The 19398-nt window shown below is 41.8% G+C and overlaps 1 protein-coding gene across 1 annotated transcript in view; it reads left to right on the plus strand.

Moving 5' to 3' along the window:
- The window catches only part of LOC144499054 (dedicator of cytokinesis protein 4-like), a 386914-nt gene that overhangs the window by 148246 nt on the left and 219270 nt on the right, over window positions 1-19398 (plus strand). The window contains exons 9-11 of the mRNA XM_078221109.1: window positions 12277-12358; window positions 14012-14072; window positions 14192-14339. Coding sequence (XP_078077235.1) covers window positions 12277-12358; window positions 14012-14072; window positions 14192-14339 — 291 coding nt within the window. The remainder of the gene's footprint in view (window positions 1-12276; window positions 12359-14011; window positions 14073-14191; window positions 14340-19398) is intronic.

Genomic DNA, 19398 nt, shown 5'->3' on the forward strand with positions numbered 1-19398 from the left:
ACGTGCTCTGCTATTCTTTTTCTGCTTTGATGCTGTCTTTGTGATGTTTAAGCTGCTGATTGCTGACGCTTCACCTGAAACAAAAGGGTTTATCCATCAACTTCTAAGCTGTTTAGAGTTTCTATTTGGTCTTTTGAGACAATGTTAATGCATAAGACAGACTGAGAATGTAGAAGAAGGTAGTTAAACATGTATTTCTTGAAACAAAAATCTGGCTAAAGGAGTTTATTTGACTTGTCTGACATACCGATGCATTCTGTTTAAGAATATCGATTAGAAAATGTTAACAAGCCCCACTAATTTAAAGAACCTTGCATTATTTTAATACGCTTTAATTGCACGTAATTAGTCATCTCATTTTAAGCCCTAATTTGCCATATGTTCTTGAACAATACTGTACCATGTTCCACGCATTTCTGGTAACTCGACTGCGGTGCGAAGTCTATTACATAAACCTCACCAAATAAATGTTTTAAAGATAATGTACTTTAATGCAAATATATTCTTTAGATTTATGAAGGCAAGAGCTGAGGTTTGAGATGTGGGGAAAATTACACTGTATAATTAACCTAATTTGCATAGAAAATTAGGTCATATTAGCATAATTCATTTATATTTTCTAAATATTTGCACTTCAAGCTTCCTGGGGACAGGAATTAGGATTTATTTAACCGTCAAGCTCACTTAGCTCATAAGATCACAAGATAAATACTGAGAAGGAAGACCATTTGGCCCACCTTAGTTCTTTGATCAACTAAGGCACTTTAGAAACTCAAATGTGGTATCCAAGAGTTAAAGCTCAGCATTTCTGTCTCCATAGAGGCCCATTGTGTTGATTGCTCTTTGTTTGAAGGTAAGTTCATATCTGTCTCAAAATTTGTTTCTAATTCGATTGAATCTGTCTTTCGTTGTTCTCTCACAATTTAATTTCATGTAATTTTCTACCTTTTTCATCCCATTTTGTTATTTAACTCTACACCTGTTGCTTCCTCGTGAGAGTAAAAAGTCCATGCTTTTCTAGTTTTTCCTCATACCTGTCTTCAGACACTTGAGATCAATCCAGTAGGTCTTGTCAGAACTACCTCCAATGACCAGAGCTGGCTGAACTACCCGAGGTGAAATATGATCAGAAGCTTCAGCATCATTTCCCCTCCACTTTGTTTCCCACTGCTTTGGCTGTGTACTTGAGCATTCTGTTGCTTGGTTAATTATTGCTCCAAGGTCTCTGCTATCGTTTGATGCGTTTTAGCTTCGTTCTTTTGCTTTCATTGCAAGAGGAAATGTTCAATACTTTCTTCATCTACCATTCCACTGTTTGCTTCAACTTGTTTTGTATTTTCTGAACCTCTTCCTCAGAGCGAAATATCTCATCTAATTTGGTCTCGCGTTTGCGTCGAATTTCTGAACCCAGGATGTGAGCGTAAACTAGAACCAGTAGTGGTGGCATAGTGGTATTGTCACTGGACTAGTAATCCAGCAGGGTAATGCTCTGGGGTTCGAATCCCACCAGGGCAGATGGTAAAATATGAATTCAATAAAATATCAGGAATTAAAAGTCCAATGATGACCATGAAACCCTTGCCGATTGTCGCAAAAACCCATCTGGTTCACTCGTGTCCTTTTAGTGAAGGAAATCTGCCATCCTCACCTGGTCTGGCCTACATGTGACTGCAGATTCACAGCAATGTGGATGACTCTTAAATGCCCTCTGGGACCAGCAAGAAATGCTGGCCCAACCAGTGATGCCCACATCCCATTAACCAATAAAACAAAAAGTGGCCCCTTCGACAATTGTTGGGCGCCACTGCTCAACATTCTTCAACTTCCAACCCCACTTTGAAGCATGGCACAGAAATGTCCAATCAGTTACGCAGGGTGTCTGTATAATATATTACAAAATCTGTGTTCCTTTTTATCAACAGAGCCTCACTGGGTCTTCCATGATAAATTTCGTTGTAAACTACCAATGAATGGGTCACCCTGGAATTATGCCTCCTGCCATTGGTGGGACTGCAATGCCACCATTTTTAATCGCCGTCTGTATGACAAATTATGCTCCAGCCAACTCTGTTTCTGCTTCCCACATTGCTCCAACATTTACTATTTCACTGCAGTAATAATGAGTCAAAGTATTACCATATGCAAATTGGGTGAGAATGCAAGTCTGAGGTGCATGCCCAGTTCTTTTTGTGCTATCCCATTCACCTGAAGACAATACTTGAATCTTGACTCCTTGAATGTAACTTTACAGGAGATTGACTTTTTAAAAAAGTGAACATGTGGGAGCGACTTCCAGCGGTTAACTTAATCCTAGCATTTGAATTTAAAACATACTGAACAATGCAATCTTCCTGGAATGATATTTGATTGCTTCATGAAAATCGAGCAGTGCTGATCTCGCTGCCCCTCCTCGCCTTCCTCTCAGTATTTACAAAATCATTCTCTTCCCATTAATCCAGCCTGACAAAATCTGGTAATAAGTCAATTTACACAATGACTGGAAAGCCTTATGGCGAGATTTGATATTAGAAACCGGATTATATCGATGATTCATGAATTCCACCAGCGTGGTGGGATTAATTCCCAAAGTATCCAAATCTTATAATGCATTTCAGCAAACTGATGTGTGAATTGTTGACTGAATGGAAAGTTGAGGCCAAAAGTGATAAATGTTTTTGACCACTCCAGCCTTCTGTTAATTTTTAATTTCTGTTTAGTGTGCATTCGAGAATTCCGATTATCCCGTAAATTTGAATTTTGGAATATGGGTAAGGGACAATAATATGAGCAGTAGCAGAAAGATTTATCCAGCAATTATTATCTCCCTATATTGTTTATTACATCATGTTAATCATAGGACCAGCGCATAATTTTTGTCTCATGTAGACTATATTTGACTATGTTCAAATTGTATAGTTGATTCTCATGTCAGACAATTTTCTAAGGTTTATTTTAATAATGATGTAATATTTAAGCATGTTTGCTTTTGATAATTATTTTGTCTCCATGACTGCTGCATGTTTCTTTTGTATTGCCTGTTGCAACTTTTCTGCTGGGCTGATGAATTTCTCACCTGTGGATGACTGGTTATAAATTCCAAGTCCATATTTATAATGGAACATATGGATGTATGTTGCCACCCTGTCACTCGTGGTACCCCTCAACATTCTGCTCTTAGATTTTGGAATTTTAAAAAACTTTTTAAAAAATTTAACTCGGCACGATAGCACAGTGGTTAGCACTGCTGCCTCACAGCGCCAGGGTCCTGGGTTCAATTCCAGCCTCAGGTCACTGTCCATGTGGAATCTGCATGTTCTCCCCGTGTTTGCGTGGGTTTCCTCTGGATGCTCCGGTTTCCCCCCTCCCTCCAAAGATGTGCGGGTTAGGTTGATTGGCCATGGTAAATTGCCACTTGGTGTCAGGGGGACTAGCGGGGTAAATACGTGGGGTTGCAGGGATAGGGCCCTGGTTGGGATTGTGGTCAGTGTAGACTCAATGGGCCAAGTGGCCTCCCGCACTGCAGGGATTCTATGATTCAATGTCTCAGGTGAGCACACCACATTTTGTGCCCCCTCAATCCCTCAACGCAGCCCACATTTCCTGTTATTTCATTTCATACAAGTTTTTGGTTATACCTACCAACTCAGTAAGGCATAGTTATAAGTTTCAAAATGCAGTTTTTGCCACACGAGCATCTTTTGGGAGCATCATACCTAAGTTACTGTAAACCAGTCTATCTTTGCATGATGCATGAGAGCCAGTATTCAGGTACAATCAAGGCCATTGATGTCAATGTACATCCATTTTATTATTAAAGAAAGCCATTTCATCAAATGGCTGAAAAATAAAATAGAACTAGAATAAAAGGGTGGCACAGTGGTTAGCACTGCTGCCTCTCAGTGCCAGGGATCTGAGTTCGATTCCTGGCTTGGGTCACTGTCTGTTTAGAGTCTGCACGTTCTCCCCATTTCTGTGTGGGTTTCCTCTGGGTGCTCCGATTTCCTCCCACAGTCCAAAAGATGTGCTGGTTTGGTGCATTGGCCATGCTAAATTCTCCCTCAGTGTACCGGAACAGGCACTGGAGTGCGACGTCGAGGGGATTTTCATTGCAGAGTTAAAGTAAGCCTGCTCGTGACTAATAAACATTTTTTAAAATAAATTTGTCAGACAAACCACCAACTCTGACTTTAAAGTCAGTTACGCATCTGGAAAAGATAAATGCTCTGGGAGGTCAGAAACTATACATACAAAGGAAGGCTTTCCACTGACTTGCATAAGTATCATATTTGCATGTCAAATATAGGAGCAGAGGTGAAGAGAAAAAGTTAATAGCATCACTGCCTTGAAAATGCACATTGTGTTTTACTTTCAAATTCTTCTAGGCTCAATACTGCATCACAAATTCACTGAGTGACCCGGGATTACCGTGCCTTTAGAGGTAGATATTGTCAGTGCAGGCTCGATGGGCTGAAGGGCCTTTTCTGCACCGTATGACTCTACGACTATTCCCACCAGGATAACCTGTCCACACCTCGTTCACCACCTACACCATTTCCCCTCCCCTTGACACCTTTACATCCAAACACTGACACCTCACCCTTTTACCTTCTCTCTCCTCATATTACAAGGCCCCAATAACTCCCCCCCCCTCCAGGTGAAGCAGTGATCGATGTCTACTTCTTTCAATTTACTGTACTGGATTCGCTGCTTACAATGTGGCCTCCACTACACTGGGGAGACCAAACACAGATTGGCTGACTGTTTTGCGGAATACCTCCATTCAGCTCAGCAATGTGACCTTGAGAATCAATGTGCTGTTATTTTAATTCTCCATTTTGCTCTCATGCTCACATCTCTGTCCTCGGCCAGCTGCACAGTTCCAATGAACCTCAACAACTAAACTCGAGGAACAGCAAAGAGGCTTTCACTAAGGCACTGTACACAGCCTTCTGGACTCGACATTGAGTTCAACAATTGCAGACTGTTAAACTCTTATTCACCCATTTTATCTCCGTCTCTTTGCGTGCTTTGGTTTTTCTGTTATTTTTGCTTTCAGCCAACAGCACACCTGTTTCAGACACACCTTTTTGTTTCTTTTCTTATCCCGTCACCACTCCCCTTAGCCGTGGAGGACTAACTCTTCTGTCATTCAATCTCACCTGTCTATCCTATCAAAGACCTTTGTTTGTTCTTCTCCTTCCCGCCTCTTGCTCAAACATTACTAACTTGGGCCAGTTCTGATGAAAGGTCATGCATCGAAACATTTGCTCTCCACAGATGCTGCCTGACCTACTGAGTAGTTTTATCATTTTCCATTTTATTTTGGATGGATATTTTCCCTTACCCAAAACTTTGGCAGCAAAAGCCAACATACCAAGTCGCAATGTAAAATAACTGGAAACTGGTCTGCAAAAGCATAGAAGCACATCCATAATGAGGCACAAAAGGGGTAACCATTTTCTTCTGGCATTGGCCCAGTGAGGCACATTGGTAAATTTTCCTTAACTGGAGGAAGGAGGGCACTGTGTGATGCCACCATCACCATGTCAATATTACTATGAACATTTTTTAAAATGTGGGAATTGAGAGACCATTTACATCCTTCATTTTCTTAACTCTCAAATTGGATTACTAATGATTGTTGTTCCATTATTTCACCGTTCCGATTAACAGAGTGTTGAATGGTGCAGCAGGCTCGAGGGGCTGAATAGACTGCTCCTACAAGTAATTTTTATGGTCTTGGATTACACTTTTTTTTCATTATCGAAGGATTAGCATGTGTCACAGAAGCAGCTTTCCATTTTAATTCAGTTAAAACATTGGTCATTACATCAGGATTCACTAGTTTGTAAAGTACGAATAAACGAGTGAAGCAATAGGGAAATGTATTTTATTTTTGTTTCGAAAAGAAAGGCCAAGAAAGAGCTCCACCTGATATGAATGTACTTGACAAGGTGAGATATGAGTAGCAATTTGATTCATCTCCCTAAGGACTATGGGCTTTGATCTTCTTTCTTTCATTGCTTCTGCCAGGCTGAATATCAAATAAAACCCAAACCAAAAGAATATTTTCCTCTCTTCCCCTCTCCCAAGGGATTTTGGTTAACTATTTGAGCACTATGATGCTTTTTCTGCAAAGATCAGCAACATTCAATTCTACCAACCTGTTGGGTATAACACATCCAAGTCTGAATATTCTGCTGAATGCTCTAAACCTCTTCCCTCCTCAGCATTTTCAGAGCCATCTGAGCACTTGGCCAGCTCTTCTACTCCTGAGATGGAGTATTGGATGCTTGCTCAGGGAATCTTCGCTGTGTGGACAAAGAAAGGTTTCAAATCCCTGGCCGTTATTACACTAATGCTGAAATCACAACTTTTCACAAAACACATTTGCATGCTCCCTTCCAAACCTGCTTTTCCTTGGTACGTATGCTTGCCTATCTCACAGCTGAGAAAGTCCATCTCTGGAAAGCTGAATGTTCCTCTGCATTTGTCCTCCATCTTTTCAAATGCCTTGAGGTTTGTGTCACAGGGTCTTCGGTCAACAGATTCTCAGGTAGCGTAAAGCCAATGATTCCAACTTTGCAATTGGAGCCTAACTAATTTCAAACCCTTTTTGGTCATTTTAACTCTAAGAGTACTAAACACGTGGATTGGCATGGAGCTAAATACTGCCCTTCATGGATGGTTAGCACTGCTGCCTCAGTTCCAGGGACCCAGGTTCAATTCCGGCCTTGAGTGACTGACTGTGTGGAGTTTGCATGTTCTCCCCGTGTCTGCATGGGTTTCCTCCAGGTGCTCCGGTTCCCTCCCACAGTCCAAAAATGTGCAGGTTAGGTGGATTGGCCATTCTAAATTGCCCCTTAGTGTCCCAAGGTGTAATTAACCATAGTAAAGATGTGGGATTACTGGGATAGGGCAGGACCTGGGTAAGATATCCTGTCAGAGTCAGTGTAGACTCAATGGGTCAAACTGCCTTTTCTGCACTGCAACGATTCTGATATATTTCCCAGGAAAGACAGCGGAAATCGAGAAAACAGCATTTGCACCATGAAGATAATAGACCTGAAAGGAGACTTTTGGGGTGGGATTTTACCACCTCACTCGGACGAGACCGTAAGATCCCACCCGAGGCCAGTGGAGATTTCCGTTGCGGAACCCTCACCTGCGCTGATTCCGGGCGGGCGAGGTGGTAAAATTCCAGCAGTGGTGTCCTATAGGTGCGCCTTATGCTTATCATCATTTTTCACATTGTATAACAACAGTAACCTTCTATATGCTGCAAGTAACTTCAAGGTATGATAGGCCCTCTCATTAAATTTATAACACTGAATTTTACATGTCTGTGCGACATTGGGTACAATGCAAAACTAATCTCACAGTCGATATCCTTGCAATATTCGATATCCTTCAAATATTTATCTAAATATCCCATAAAAGAACCAATAATTTTTGCCTCAACTACTCAATACTCCACCATTAGCCATAGTAAAGATGTGGCATTACTGGGATAGGGCAGGGGAGAGGGCCTGGGTAAGATATTCTGTCAGAGAGTCAGTGTAGACTCTAAATATTTTTTTTCTAATAATGTCCCTCACTTTCAATGAGAAATTGAAATTGATGATCCCTGGAGAAAATGGTCTCTATTTCATTCTGTGAAACTCTTCATAATTTTAAACCATTTATTGAAACTGTTCTTAGCCTATCCTTCAAAGTCATCCTTTGTTTTTCCTTCCATAATATATTATTTCTCAGATACCTGCGTTGAATGGCATTTGCAAAATGCTCATTATATTAAGAAATCTTGTCCTCTGAGAAATATGGGAGGAAATAAGGCAATGATTTATGACCTATCGAAACACCTGAGGATTGTATTCTGTATTTCCTGCAAACTAAACCATGTTAATATTTATCTAACGAAATATTATTCATCTTATTACATGAACAGCTTATTCCTAAACCCCTGAGATACAGTTAAGTACTTTCTTTCCTCATTAAGCCCATGGCTTCTTTTAATGCCACTTTTAAATGCCACTTTTTATTCACAAAGGCACAACATAAATGATAAAACATTTGATGGCTATGTTTTATTTATGGCATTTTTTTTCTAACATGTAGGATAGATTTGATGTTCCATGCACTTAAAAGTCACAGGATAAAGACAGTTATATCTGCCATAATGTGCATTCTTTTTCTGGCTTTCTAAATAATATGTTAGCTTGGAGGTTTCCATGTGTATCAATCTGCTGAAATTTACAAGTGATACAAGTCAGGGTAAACTACCAAGGCTGAAGGAAAATGGCAAATCCTCTCCTGTAAGTACAGCAATTAAAGTTTCCGTTCATTCACCATTATTCATGCACATTAGACCAAGCATGTCTTAAGAACCTACAATTGGCACGATTTTAAATTTGTCATGCGCCCGATATGGATGCCATGAAACAACCTTTTAGAGGAACGTAAAAGACAAGAGCAGGCCTCGGTGGGGATGTGTTTATCGACAAATAAAATCAAAACTTGGCAATAAAACGCCAAGGGAACTATTTTGCTTCCTTCTGCACCTGAAAATCTAGCTGTAATTGGAAGACCACCTTTCAGCAATTGCAGAAAATTCTTCTCTCAGTTGACACGGATCCTTGTGGAAATGCGCTTGAGTCGGGGAATCAATAAATAATCAGAAAGGATCAAAGTGGTTTCAGCATGACTCACCTGCCAAAAATTCCACAATCGTTTAGATAATTTAAGTGACTTGTGGCCAGATTGCACGTGTACATCGTGCCAGATCTGTGCAAGAAATCCCAGGCTGTTGTGTCTTGCGGGATTGTTGGCAATATGTCTGCCTTTTTTAGATTTTTCCAGTTATCAAGTTAAAGCTCTCACTTTAAATATTTTCTCCTCTCCTTCCATGCATTTTATTCTCTCATTTATTCCTCTCCTTTGGGTCCTCTGAAACTATTCAACCAAGGTGAGCAGATGGTCTGCTCATATAACTCCGTGTTTGTCTGTCTGCCAGGAAAAACACACGAGCAGTTGAAAGTAATCCACCTTCTGACTTCTCTCTCTGCTCTTTGGATGCGGGTGGAATGCCTGGTCTTGCCTTGATACTTTTTCATTTTAACTTCTGAATCATTTTATGGGATTGGCAAAGGAACTTTAGATTTTTTTTTTAAAGCTCATTCACAGGATCAGGGCGTCGTTGGCTGGGCCAGCATTTCTTTCCTGTCCCTAATTGCCTGGAAGTGAGTGGCTTGCTTGGTCATTTCAGAGGGCAATTTAAGAGTCAACCACATTGCTGAGAGTCTGGAGTCACATGTAGGACAGACCAGAAAAGGATTTCTTCCCTATCTAGAGGATATTAGTGAACCAGAGGTTTTTAATGACAGTGGTTTCATGGTTATCATTAGACTTTTAATTTCAGATCTTTATTAATTCAAATTTCACCACCTGCCATGGTCCCCAGAGACCTTGGATCTCTGGCATGCTAGTCCAGTGACAATATATTTATGCCACTTATGATTTACAATTTTAATATGACTTCATATTACTATATTAAAGTTTATTTATTAGTCAGAAGTAAGGCTTACATTAACACTGCAATGAAGCTACTGCAAGTTTCCCCTAGTTGCCACATTCCGGTGCCTGTTCGGATCAATGCACCTAACCAGCATGTCTTTCAGACTGTGGGAGGAAACCGGAGCACCCGGAGGAAACCCACGCAGACATGGGGAGAATATGCAAACTCCACACAGACAGTGACCCAAGCTGGGAATCGAATCGGAGTCCCTGGCGCTGTGAGGCAGCAGTGCTAACCGCTGTGCCACCATGCCGCCCTATTATTAAATTATAAGATAGTTCAGCTAAAATAAATGCAGGAACTGTGCTTACGTTCATCATCTTCTGGAAACAAAAAGTTAGAGGTTTATCTTCATCAGGAGACCTCCTACATCAATCTATCTTTTCATACTTCAGATGTTGATGGATTTATGTTTCCAGTGTTTTCTGCTTTCATTTCACATTTCCAACAGTTCCATTATTTTAAATTAAATCTTCAAAATGTTTCATTGGTGTATCTGGGAGTTTTGCAATTTTAATGTGACTCCCAAATCTACTCTTACAAAAAGTCCTGGAACCTATATTGGAGAGAGTCAAAATGAATCAACATACTTTTCAATTCCCAATGAAACCAACTCATATTTGAAATTGGATGCACATAGACGAGTCTTCTTACATTAATTAGTGTCAAGGAACATACTTCACATTTAACTGAGCACCACCATGTTTGACAAAGGTTTTTAATCTTCTAGCTTTCAAAACACAACAGAGTTAGAAGTGAGTGCCATTAACACACCACTGGACTCACCTTTGCGTTAAACTTCCAAGTGCAGCAAAACCTATGTACTTGCTTTGAGAGAGAACTTTTCTTTTCATTTTATTCAGCTCAGCAAAATTCATCTTTAAAATAGTAACATTCTTGTGTGTATGGCATTCCTTCATGCAAAGAATATCTTTGCTTCGAGATCTACTCGAATCTAGGTACCTAGGGTGAAGGATTTGAGGAACAAGGGTCGTGATTTAACAAAAAAAATTTTAAGAGTGAGAAAACAGGAGAGTTTCGGACCTATTTTTTTGGGTGAGTTTTAAAATGCAATCCTGTGGCACTTAGTGGTCTTCCCCTGCCCCTGACAGAGTTTGTCCCTTCTCTCTCACCCCTGCAGAGCTCCCCCCCCCCTTGCCTCCCAACTGGCAGACTTCTCTCCCTTCCACTCCACAGGCTCTGCCTCCACTCGGTGCCCGGAGCAGTGCCAGGATATTTGGTGGACAGTGGCAGGTGGGCAGTACCAGGCTGGCACTGCCCCTTGGGCACCTGTGGAGACCAGCTGTGACTCTTGCCAGAGAGAACCTGGACTGACGAGGTGGTTAAGATAAGTGAGCCCGGACAGTCGCATCCAGGACTCGTCAATGACATGTAAACCATGATAATATTTAAATAAGGGCGCAAAGCCGATTTTTCCAGCAAAACAGGGCCGGTGCAATCGGGGGAATCGAAAAACCAGGCGTGTTTGAGTTTTCGCCTCCCACTCAAACTTACCACCTCGCCCCACCAAAAGTCGGGCGGGGTGAGATCATAAGTACGCACCCAAGGGTTGTAATCCTTTGAACGGAGAAGGTTAAAAGGTGTTTTGATGAAAGGGTTCAAAATCAGGAGTGGTTTTGAGTTGGTGAGTAAGGAGAAACTGTTTCCAGTGGCTGAAGGATTGATCATTGGAGAACACAATTTAAGGTGATTGGCACCTTAAGAACCAGAGGTGACATTAGAAAGCACTTCTATTTATGCAGCAGGTTGGTGTGATCTGGAATGCATTGCCTGAAGGAATTTTGGAAGTCGATTCAACGATAACCTTCAAAAAGGAATTGGATAAATAATTGAAGGGGAAAAATCAACCATGGCGCTACTGGGGAAAGATCAGGGAAAAATTAAATAACTCTACTGAAGAGTCGGCAGAGACATGATGGGCCGAATGCCTTGTTTCTGTGCTGTGTTATTCAAGGATAGAGTGCAGGGCCCTGTGATTATTAGCACACTCACAGCAAATGCTAGAAAATCTCAGCAGGTCTGAAAGCATCTGTGGAGAGAGAATAGAGCCAACGTTTAAAGTCTGGGTGACTCTTTGTCAGAGTTGTGTTTAGGGGCAAGATGGAGAGCGAGAATGGAGAAGTGGAAAAATAGAATTGAGAATGAAGGGGGATTAAAAATGGATGAATGAGATGAAAAGAGGAATGAAATAAAATAAATGGAAATGGGATGAAGGTGGAGGGGAGAGTTCATGCTCTGAAGTTGACCCTTCTGACAGAGTCATCCAGACTCGAAACATTGGCACTATTCTCTCTCCACAGATACTGTCAGACCTGCTGAGACTTTCCAGCATTTTCTGTTTCTGTTTTGGATTCCAGCATCCGCTGTATTTTATTTTTATTATTGGCACACTATTTGTTAAACATATGTCATTGCTCCCTTGCCAGCACCATGAGGGACTATATAATCTAGAAGACCATTTTAAACCCTTTTAGGCCTTTAAAACAATAATTATAAGATGTTTGTTTTTGAGTGAGGCGAGGTATGTTTTGGCAGAATAAGTAATTTGCGAGTACTGTATAGTGTTATAGATTATCTCCAGTTGACTTGTTCAAGGGATGATTCCAAATTGTAATGTCTAAAATCACATGTGCTGTGTCAAAAGATGATGGATCCTCATGGCTAATTTTATTTCCTTGCAGTGAAAGGTTCTTTGTAAAACTGAATAAGAATGGATTGCCGAAATTTCCAGAGAAAATGGAAAGGCAGTGCACACTCTTTGTTGTAAGTGTAACATTTGCCGTTCAACTTTTATTACATTACTGATTAGCAACTAACTGAAGAAATATTCATCTGGTTGAGCATTTTTCAATTTAACATGTCTGCAATTTATAAATTGAAGACATCTCTTTGCGTTCCTCACCCCGTAGCCCTTGAAATGCTATTTATTTTGACACCCTAATCTTCTGCTTGAGTGGAGAGCTTGTTCTGTGAGCCATGATGCTCTGAATTTGAAGAGGAAAGTTAATTTTTATGTTTGTGGTTTGTCTGTAAATGTAACTTCAATGGAAAAATTAGTTCAGAATGGCTAAAACCAGGCCATTGGACATGGACGTCAAGTAATGTTTGCTAATAGTACAGAGGTTAATAATGCAGAGCCCTTGCAAAATCATGTTTAAAAAGGGTAAGAAAATTGCATGTTACATGAGGATGAAAATTACTCGCCTTAAGATAAGAACTAATTTACCCATTAGTGTAACTAGTCACCTACCCTGAAAAAGATGTATCAACATATTTCATATTATCCTTGAATTGTTGGTTTACATAGATACTATTTTTTATTTAAAGGGGAAAAACTCAAAATATTTTATATTGATATTTTATTGGAGGAGATACATTTTTAGCCTTACGAGATACATTGTAATAGTTTACAGTACAACTAACTACTTTAACTATTGACACAAACCCTGGAATTTTGTGTTTGAAGCAACAAATTTATGCTATTTATTTTATTAGACAGCGACAATATTAGATTTCGGTTGGCAATTTGTTTCATAACTCAAAAAAAATTACCAGGCATATCAATGTTCACTACGCCTCTGGGATAATGCACCTGTGCAGTCTTCCTTAGGTCCCAAGAGATGCTCACACCAGGGTAACGCGATACGGATAACATGGCTGCAACACTCACTGAGGGCCCAGCCAGAGGGCCCGGCCCAAAATTGGTTCTTCTCCATGTCTCATCCTCTTCCTTGCCCATGTCGGCCTCGTCCTCCTACAAAAACTGCTGCACTTCTCTCCCATCTCCTTTCTTTCCCTTTGCTCTTCCTCCTTTGTGTTGGCCCCACTCCCCGCCTTGCCCCAGATTTGTCATCCTCCCCATTGCCCTCTTTTTTTCCCCTCACTTCCTGCATTCCCATCACCAAAAGGAAAGAGACAAAGTTAGACATTGAACATCATCTGCTGGTCGTTTCATAAGTTTGCACTTGCTTCGATATAAAACCCAAGAGTTGCAATAATGTTTGCAACTTTTAAAATAATACAACTTCTTACACTGAAATAATAAGTGATCAGTTTCACTGTCTAATATTTTAAGCCTCAATTCTAATGTTACTCTCACCTCCCACTAATTGTGGATCATAAAATGCTTATTGTAAGCCCAGAAGGTGAACTGCTGCCCCAGCCACAAATATTGTGCAGTTCAAGGAAATCGAAAGTGACCGTGTCAAAAAAATTCAGTTTCGTTCACACAAGAAATATTTTCCAAGTTTCTATTTCAGAGTTTGAGAAACAATGACCAGAACGGATGTCACTGTTGAATTCAGCAAAAAGATGAATTTGTTCAAATCATCAATATAACACCTGAGGAGTCCCAAAATTCGTTATTAATTGTAAAATGTTATTCGAATCTGCTCTGATTTCAAGTGTCTTTTTCAGGATCTGGGGAGCAGTGACCTGAGGAAGGATATATATATTACCGTTCACATTATAAGACTGGGTAAAGTAATTTTTTTGCGATCAAAGGACTTTAAATCTTTTCAAACTGTTTTTCTTACCCCATATGCCTTCATGCCATGCCACGAAGTGACTGCATGTTTGTTCTATATGATGCTATAGGTCGAATGGCAGCAGGGGAAAAGAAAAACACTTGCAACACACAATATCGACGACCGTTTGGGTGTGCGGTCCTGAGCATCGCAGACTTGCTTCAATCTGAAAGGGATACCAGGGACTCGAAAGAGGACTACATGCTTAAAGTCTACATGTACAGTAACAGTTCTCTCTCTCTCTCACTCTCTCTCTCTCTCTCCAGCATTCTTTACTAAATTATCATCTTCATGACATGGTGAAGTTCATGACCTGAGATCCCCATCTTAAAAAGTTACTTAAATAATTGGTGTTCTTTTGGGTTCATGTCCATGTGAGCTGGACAGGTGTCTGCCCTATTTGACACCCCTGCCAATAACAATCCATCGTAAAAGATCTGACCTTTAAAATTGTTGCATGTGTTTATCTAAAAGATGATGTGATGTATACTTTGCCCTTTTAAACATTGATCACCAATTTTAAAGAAATTGACATTTAAAGTGCACAGGAAAGATATAGGGGGGTGATCTTACTGGCTCGTCACGCTGGTCAATCGGCATGGCGAGCTGGTAAGATCATGAGAAAGGTGAAAAACCAGGTTCGTGCCTGATCTTGCGCCTCTTGCGATGGCATAGGCCCTGAATTGCCGGCATAATCAGCCTTGCACCTAGGATGCAATCATCTGGGTTCTTGCCTTGGCGGCCTCACCAGTGTGGATCCTCACTGGTGAGGATCATGTATGGTTCCCAGCAACGGGGACCAGTCGTGATGGACTTGCTGGTGGGACCGGATGCCATTGAGGCCTCCTGGGTGGTCGGGGGCAAGGGTAGGCAGTGCCCCTTTGGCACCCTGGCACTGCCCAATGGACACTAAAGGACAGGACCTAAGGGGAATGGCAGGGCCTGAAGGGGAGGCAGTGCGTGACAAGCTGTGCAATCTGCAATCGGGGATCACTGGGTTGGAGATTGGCCAGGCAGGGGAGTTTGGGGGGGGGCGGGGGGGGGGGGGGGTGGGGGCGGTTACAGGGTCAGCAGTTGTCCGAGGAGTCTGATGAATGGGTGGGTGCGCCAATTGTCTGGGGGTTGGGCGGGGGGGGTGTTGTTGGGTGGGGCGTGAATGCAGGCGGCGATCAGGGAGTTGGGGAAGGTGGTGATCGGGGGACTTGGGGAGTGATAGTCTTCCAATGCACTATGTACTATTGTATATGTTGCATTGGGAGATCATGTGCATGCATAGTGACGCACTGTAGTAGTTATTAGCTGGCTTCCCGGCATGAATCGTCTCCGTCCACTCCCCGTACTGGCGGGAATCACACTTTGCCTCATTTTTTTCTCTAAGGGGCATAAGATAGCATCTGAGAGCTCTCCCAAAAAATAGTTGTGATTTTCCCCCATTTTCACTTTGTTTGGCACTTAAAATTCTTTTGGTAGGAATGCCCCCACAGATTTATTATTTATTGTTTTGTTTACAAAGATTTTGCTACCAACACTTAGTGCTGCTTTGGAATTGACTTTCTCATCATAGTGCTGCTTAGCTTTCAAGCGGTGGTGTAGACATGTATATTGTAGAACATTTGTTTATTACTGTTAACAACATTCCTACCTCAAATGCTGTTGAAAGAAAACAGTTGTGTAATCCATAGAACAATGCACTATTTCATGATTGACTACCTCAGTACAGAGTTCTCTCTGCTGGCCACCATCCTTCTGCATCTTGAGTATTGCTGCCCAGCAATGCAATTGCATGTAACAGGTGAGAGGGAAGAGACACAAAAGTGTCCAGAGGGGCAATTTTTTCACAGAGGGTGATGAGTGTCTGGAACAAGCTGCCAGAGCTAGTAGTAGAGGCGGGTACAATTTTATCTTTTAAAAAACATTTAGATAGTTACATGGGTACAATGGGTGTAGAGGGATATGGGCCAAATGCGGGTAATTGGGATTAGCTTAGGGGTTTTTAAAAAAAAAGGGCGGCATAGACAAGTTGGGCCGAAGGGCCTGTTTCCATGCTGTAAACCTCTATGACTCTATGACATAGGTTTCTTCACTCGAGTCTGCAGATATTGAAACATATCATTTTGCAGTAGCTGTCTCGGGTTGAGCTGCCCTGATGAGAATTTATTGCATTTATCGTCTCGCCTGCTTTTACACTGAGGTTGATTGTTGGTTGACTGTTATTGCACAGAATAAATTTTCGATTATTGGTTTGAATCTTGCCTGCCCTCCTTAATGTTCACATTGCCACAGGAATCATTCCACAAGGAAATGGTTGCAGACTTCCTGATCCAATGCCTTTCTGCTGCCCTGGCCTTTGGGGATGCTTTCCTCTGGACTTATGGACATGCTGGAATCATTTCAGTTCCATTGGCACCTTGCCTGTGAAGACAGGGGTGAACCTTTATTGTAGAGTGAATTTTGTGGTGTGCAGCAATCCACCTTGACCCTTTCTACCTTACCTGGGGAAAATTTAAGGAAAACCCCACCCCTTAGCCATCCAGTCACTGGGAGCGTGCTTTATGCTCTTCATGGTCTTCTCCACTCTTGCCAGGTTGCTACACGGGCATGATTATACCTTTTCTTAATTACCTGATTGGTAATGCAAAATGGTTTCTTCAGCTACAGCTTCAGTGGGCAGCCTTGACTTCCAGGATTCATCTACCTGCTTGGCCTGCCTGCTGTTTCAGTCATGGATGGTAGAGTGGGGGAGGACACAGACATTGTGACAAAGACATTTCCTGATGCTCTTGGTTAACATGCAGGATCTAAAGTTGTGCATTGCCAGCAATTAGCACCTTTAGCCACTGTTAATGAAAATGACAAGTTCCTCAAATGGCGCCTTTAGCAGAACATATCCGTCCTATCAAGGACAACCCAAGAAGAAGCCAGCAAGCTTGTGGAAATGGATGGATCTATCCTTTTATTGTTCAGGGGAAATATAGTAATTAATGAAGTTTAATGTTCTGCAGACAAAGGCAGTTATCACCTGCTAAATGCAGTTCCTTGGCTGATCCGTCGGAGGTCTCCGGTGCCTGACGGATATGAACCACGGTCATACAATTGTTGTCATCATCATTGTCACTGACAGGGCCCTGTGGAAGGTGAACTGCAGCTTCAGAACTTTTCAGAGGTGGCCAGTTAACTTGCTATTGAGCTACAGTCTACACATGCATAGATCTTCCAACAGTAGCTCGAATAAGATTCATTTACACTGTCCTCTAGGAGGGAGATGGAGAGGGTGGGTAGCAAGATCAGCGTGGTCTCCACCTTCTCCCTTTGCTTCTGCTCCAGGCAACCCATAATAAGAATGAAGGGAGATGTGCAATGAATTGGCTTTGTCAAAGTTCCTAATGCATAAAAAGAGGTGGAGGTCTTAATAGTAATTGCTTTGAAACATTAGTAGGATCCAGGATGGTAAAACGAACAAGAAAAGGCTGCCAAAATTTAGCGGGGGGTTGGGGGGGGGGGGGGGGGGGGGGGGTGCGGGGAAACAGGGGGAAGACAATGGACACTGAGCCATTCCAAAATGGCTGCAATGAGACCAGATTGATCATCTGGATAGATGATGAAGGGCGGGTAATAGGTTACGCCAATACCACATCACACACACCTTTATTTTCTGGTCTAAAGTGGCTACGGCAGAATAATGGTAGAAGTCCAGTGAATTAAAGTGAAGTTCTAAAGTTTATTTATTAGTCACAAATAGGCTTACATTCACACTGCAATGAAGTTACTGTGAAAATCCCCTAGTCGCTATGCTCCAGCGCCTGTTCGGGTACACTGAAGGAAAATTTAGCATCGCCAATCCACCTAACCTGCACATCTTTGGACGGTGGGAGGAAACCGGAGCATCCGGAGGAAACCCACGCAGACACAAGGAGAACGTGCAAACTCCACACAGTGACCCAAGCCAGAATCAAACCCGGGTCCCTGACGCTGTGAGGCAGCAGTGCTAACCACAGTGCCACCGTGCCGCCCGAGTGATCAGCATTGGAAGCAAGGGTGGGCTGAGTGGCAAGAAACAACGTCTCAGTTTAGGTGAGACGACCAGGAGTGATGCAGATACCCCAGTAAAAGATGGTAAAACATGACGAATGGCATAACTCAGTTATTCCATAATTTTCTGGAATCTTGTATATAAATAAAAGCACACACTGTTAGTGTTATTGATCTGCCACAGGTTTCCAACACGTTTAGCTCAACCCTTTGTTAAAAAACTTGGTCACAGCCAATCCTTTACTGCTGTTTGCTGTTATGTGCTTCCAACACCTAGTGTTTTTATTTCCAATATGCAGAATCTGCACTTAAGACGTCCGGAGAAACAAGAGTGGGCGTTAATTCAAACTTTCTGAACACTTGTTAAGTGGCAATTTATGGGTTTGCCCCGCCATTTGTTAAATCCCTAGGGCTTGTTAAAAATGTGCTGTACTTTAAAGAGCTCAGCAGAAAGTTTATATTTTTTGGCATATGAGTGAAGAGGCCTATCGTTGTGATAAGTTGGCCTCTGGTTGCTCTGCAACCTTGTGAATTCTATTAAGCTCATGTTACTGGGTTGTTGGAACTGCTCATCGCTGCATTCTTTTCCAGATTGAACACAACTGAAGCTCAGTATTTCAGGGTGCATTAATAGACCCCATTATTTCGGTGGATGAACCCCGTTGAACAGGAAGGAGAGAGCAGTAAACAACACTGTTTTACAAGCTTTTTAATTCTCATTTGGCATCTTTTCATAAACAAAATTTAATTTGCAAATTAAATCAATTTTCCTGATTAAATGATGTGGAATGTGCTGATGAGGAAAGGGGAGGGGCTGGATTTATATTCTCAGTAAAAGTTGTGAACGATATCCAAGAATTGAGGGAGTACGAATCTAGCTACCCTTTCAGTGGAACTCTTGAATGAGCCCTCCAGTGCAGTGAACTTTATTTTTATTTAGCGAGAGTCAGAGTGGAAAACCAATGAAAGTAAGGAAGGGGCGGCACAGTAGCACAGTGGTTAGCACTGCTGCCTCGCAGCGCCAGGGACCTGGGTTTGATTCCCAGCTTGGGTGGAGTATGCACATTCTCCCCGTGTCTGCATGGGTTTCCTCCCACATTCTGAAAGACGCGCTGGTTAGGTGCATTGACCTGAACAGGTGTCGGAGTGTGGCGACTAGGGGAATTTCACATTAACTTCATTGCAGTGTTAATGTAAGCCTTACTTGTGACTAATAAATGTACTTTACTTTTACTCGAAGATTTTCAG

The sequence above is a fragment of the Mustelus asterias genome, chromosome 9 (assembly GCF_964213995.1).
Source record: "Mustelus asterias chromosome 9, sMusAst1.hap1.1, whole genome shotgun sequence".
NCBI classification, from domain to species: Eukaryota; Metazoa; Chordata; class Chondrichthyes; order Carcharhiniformes; family Triakidae; genus Mustelus; species Mustelus asterias.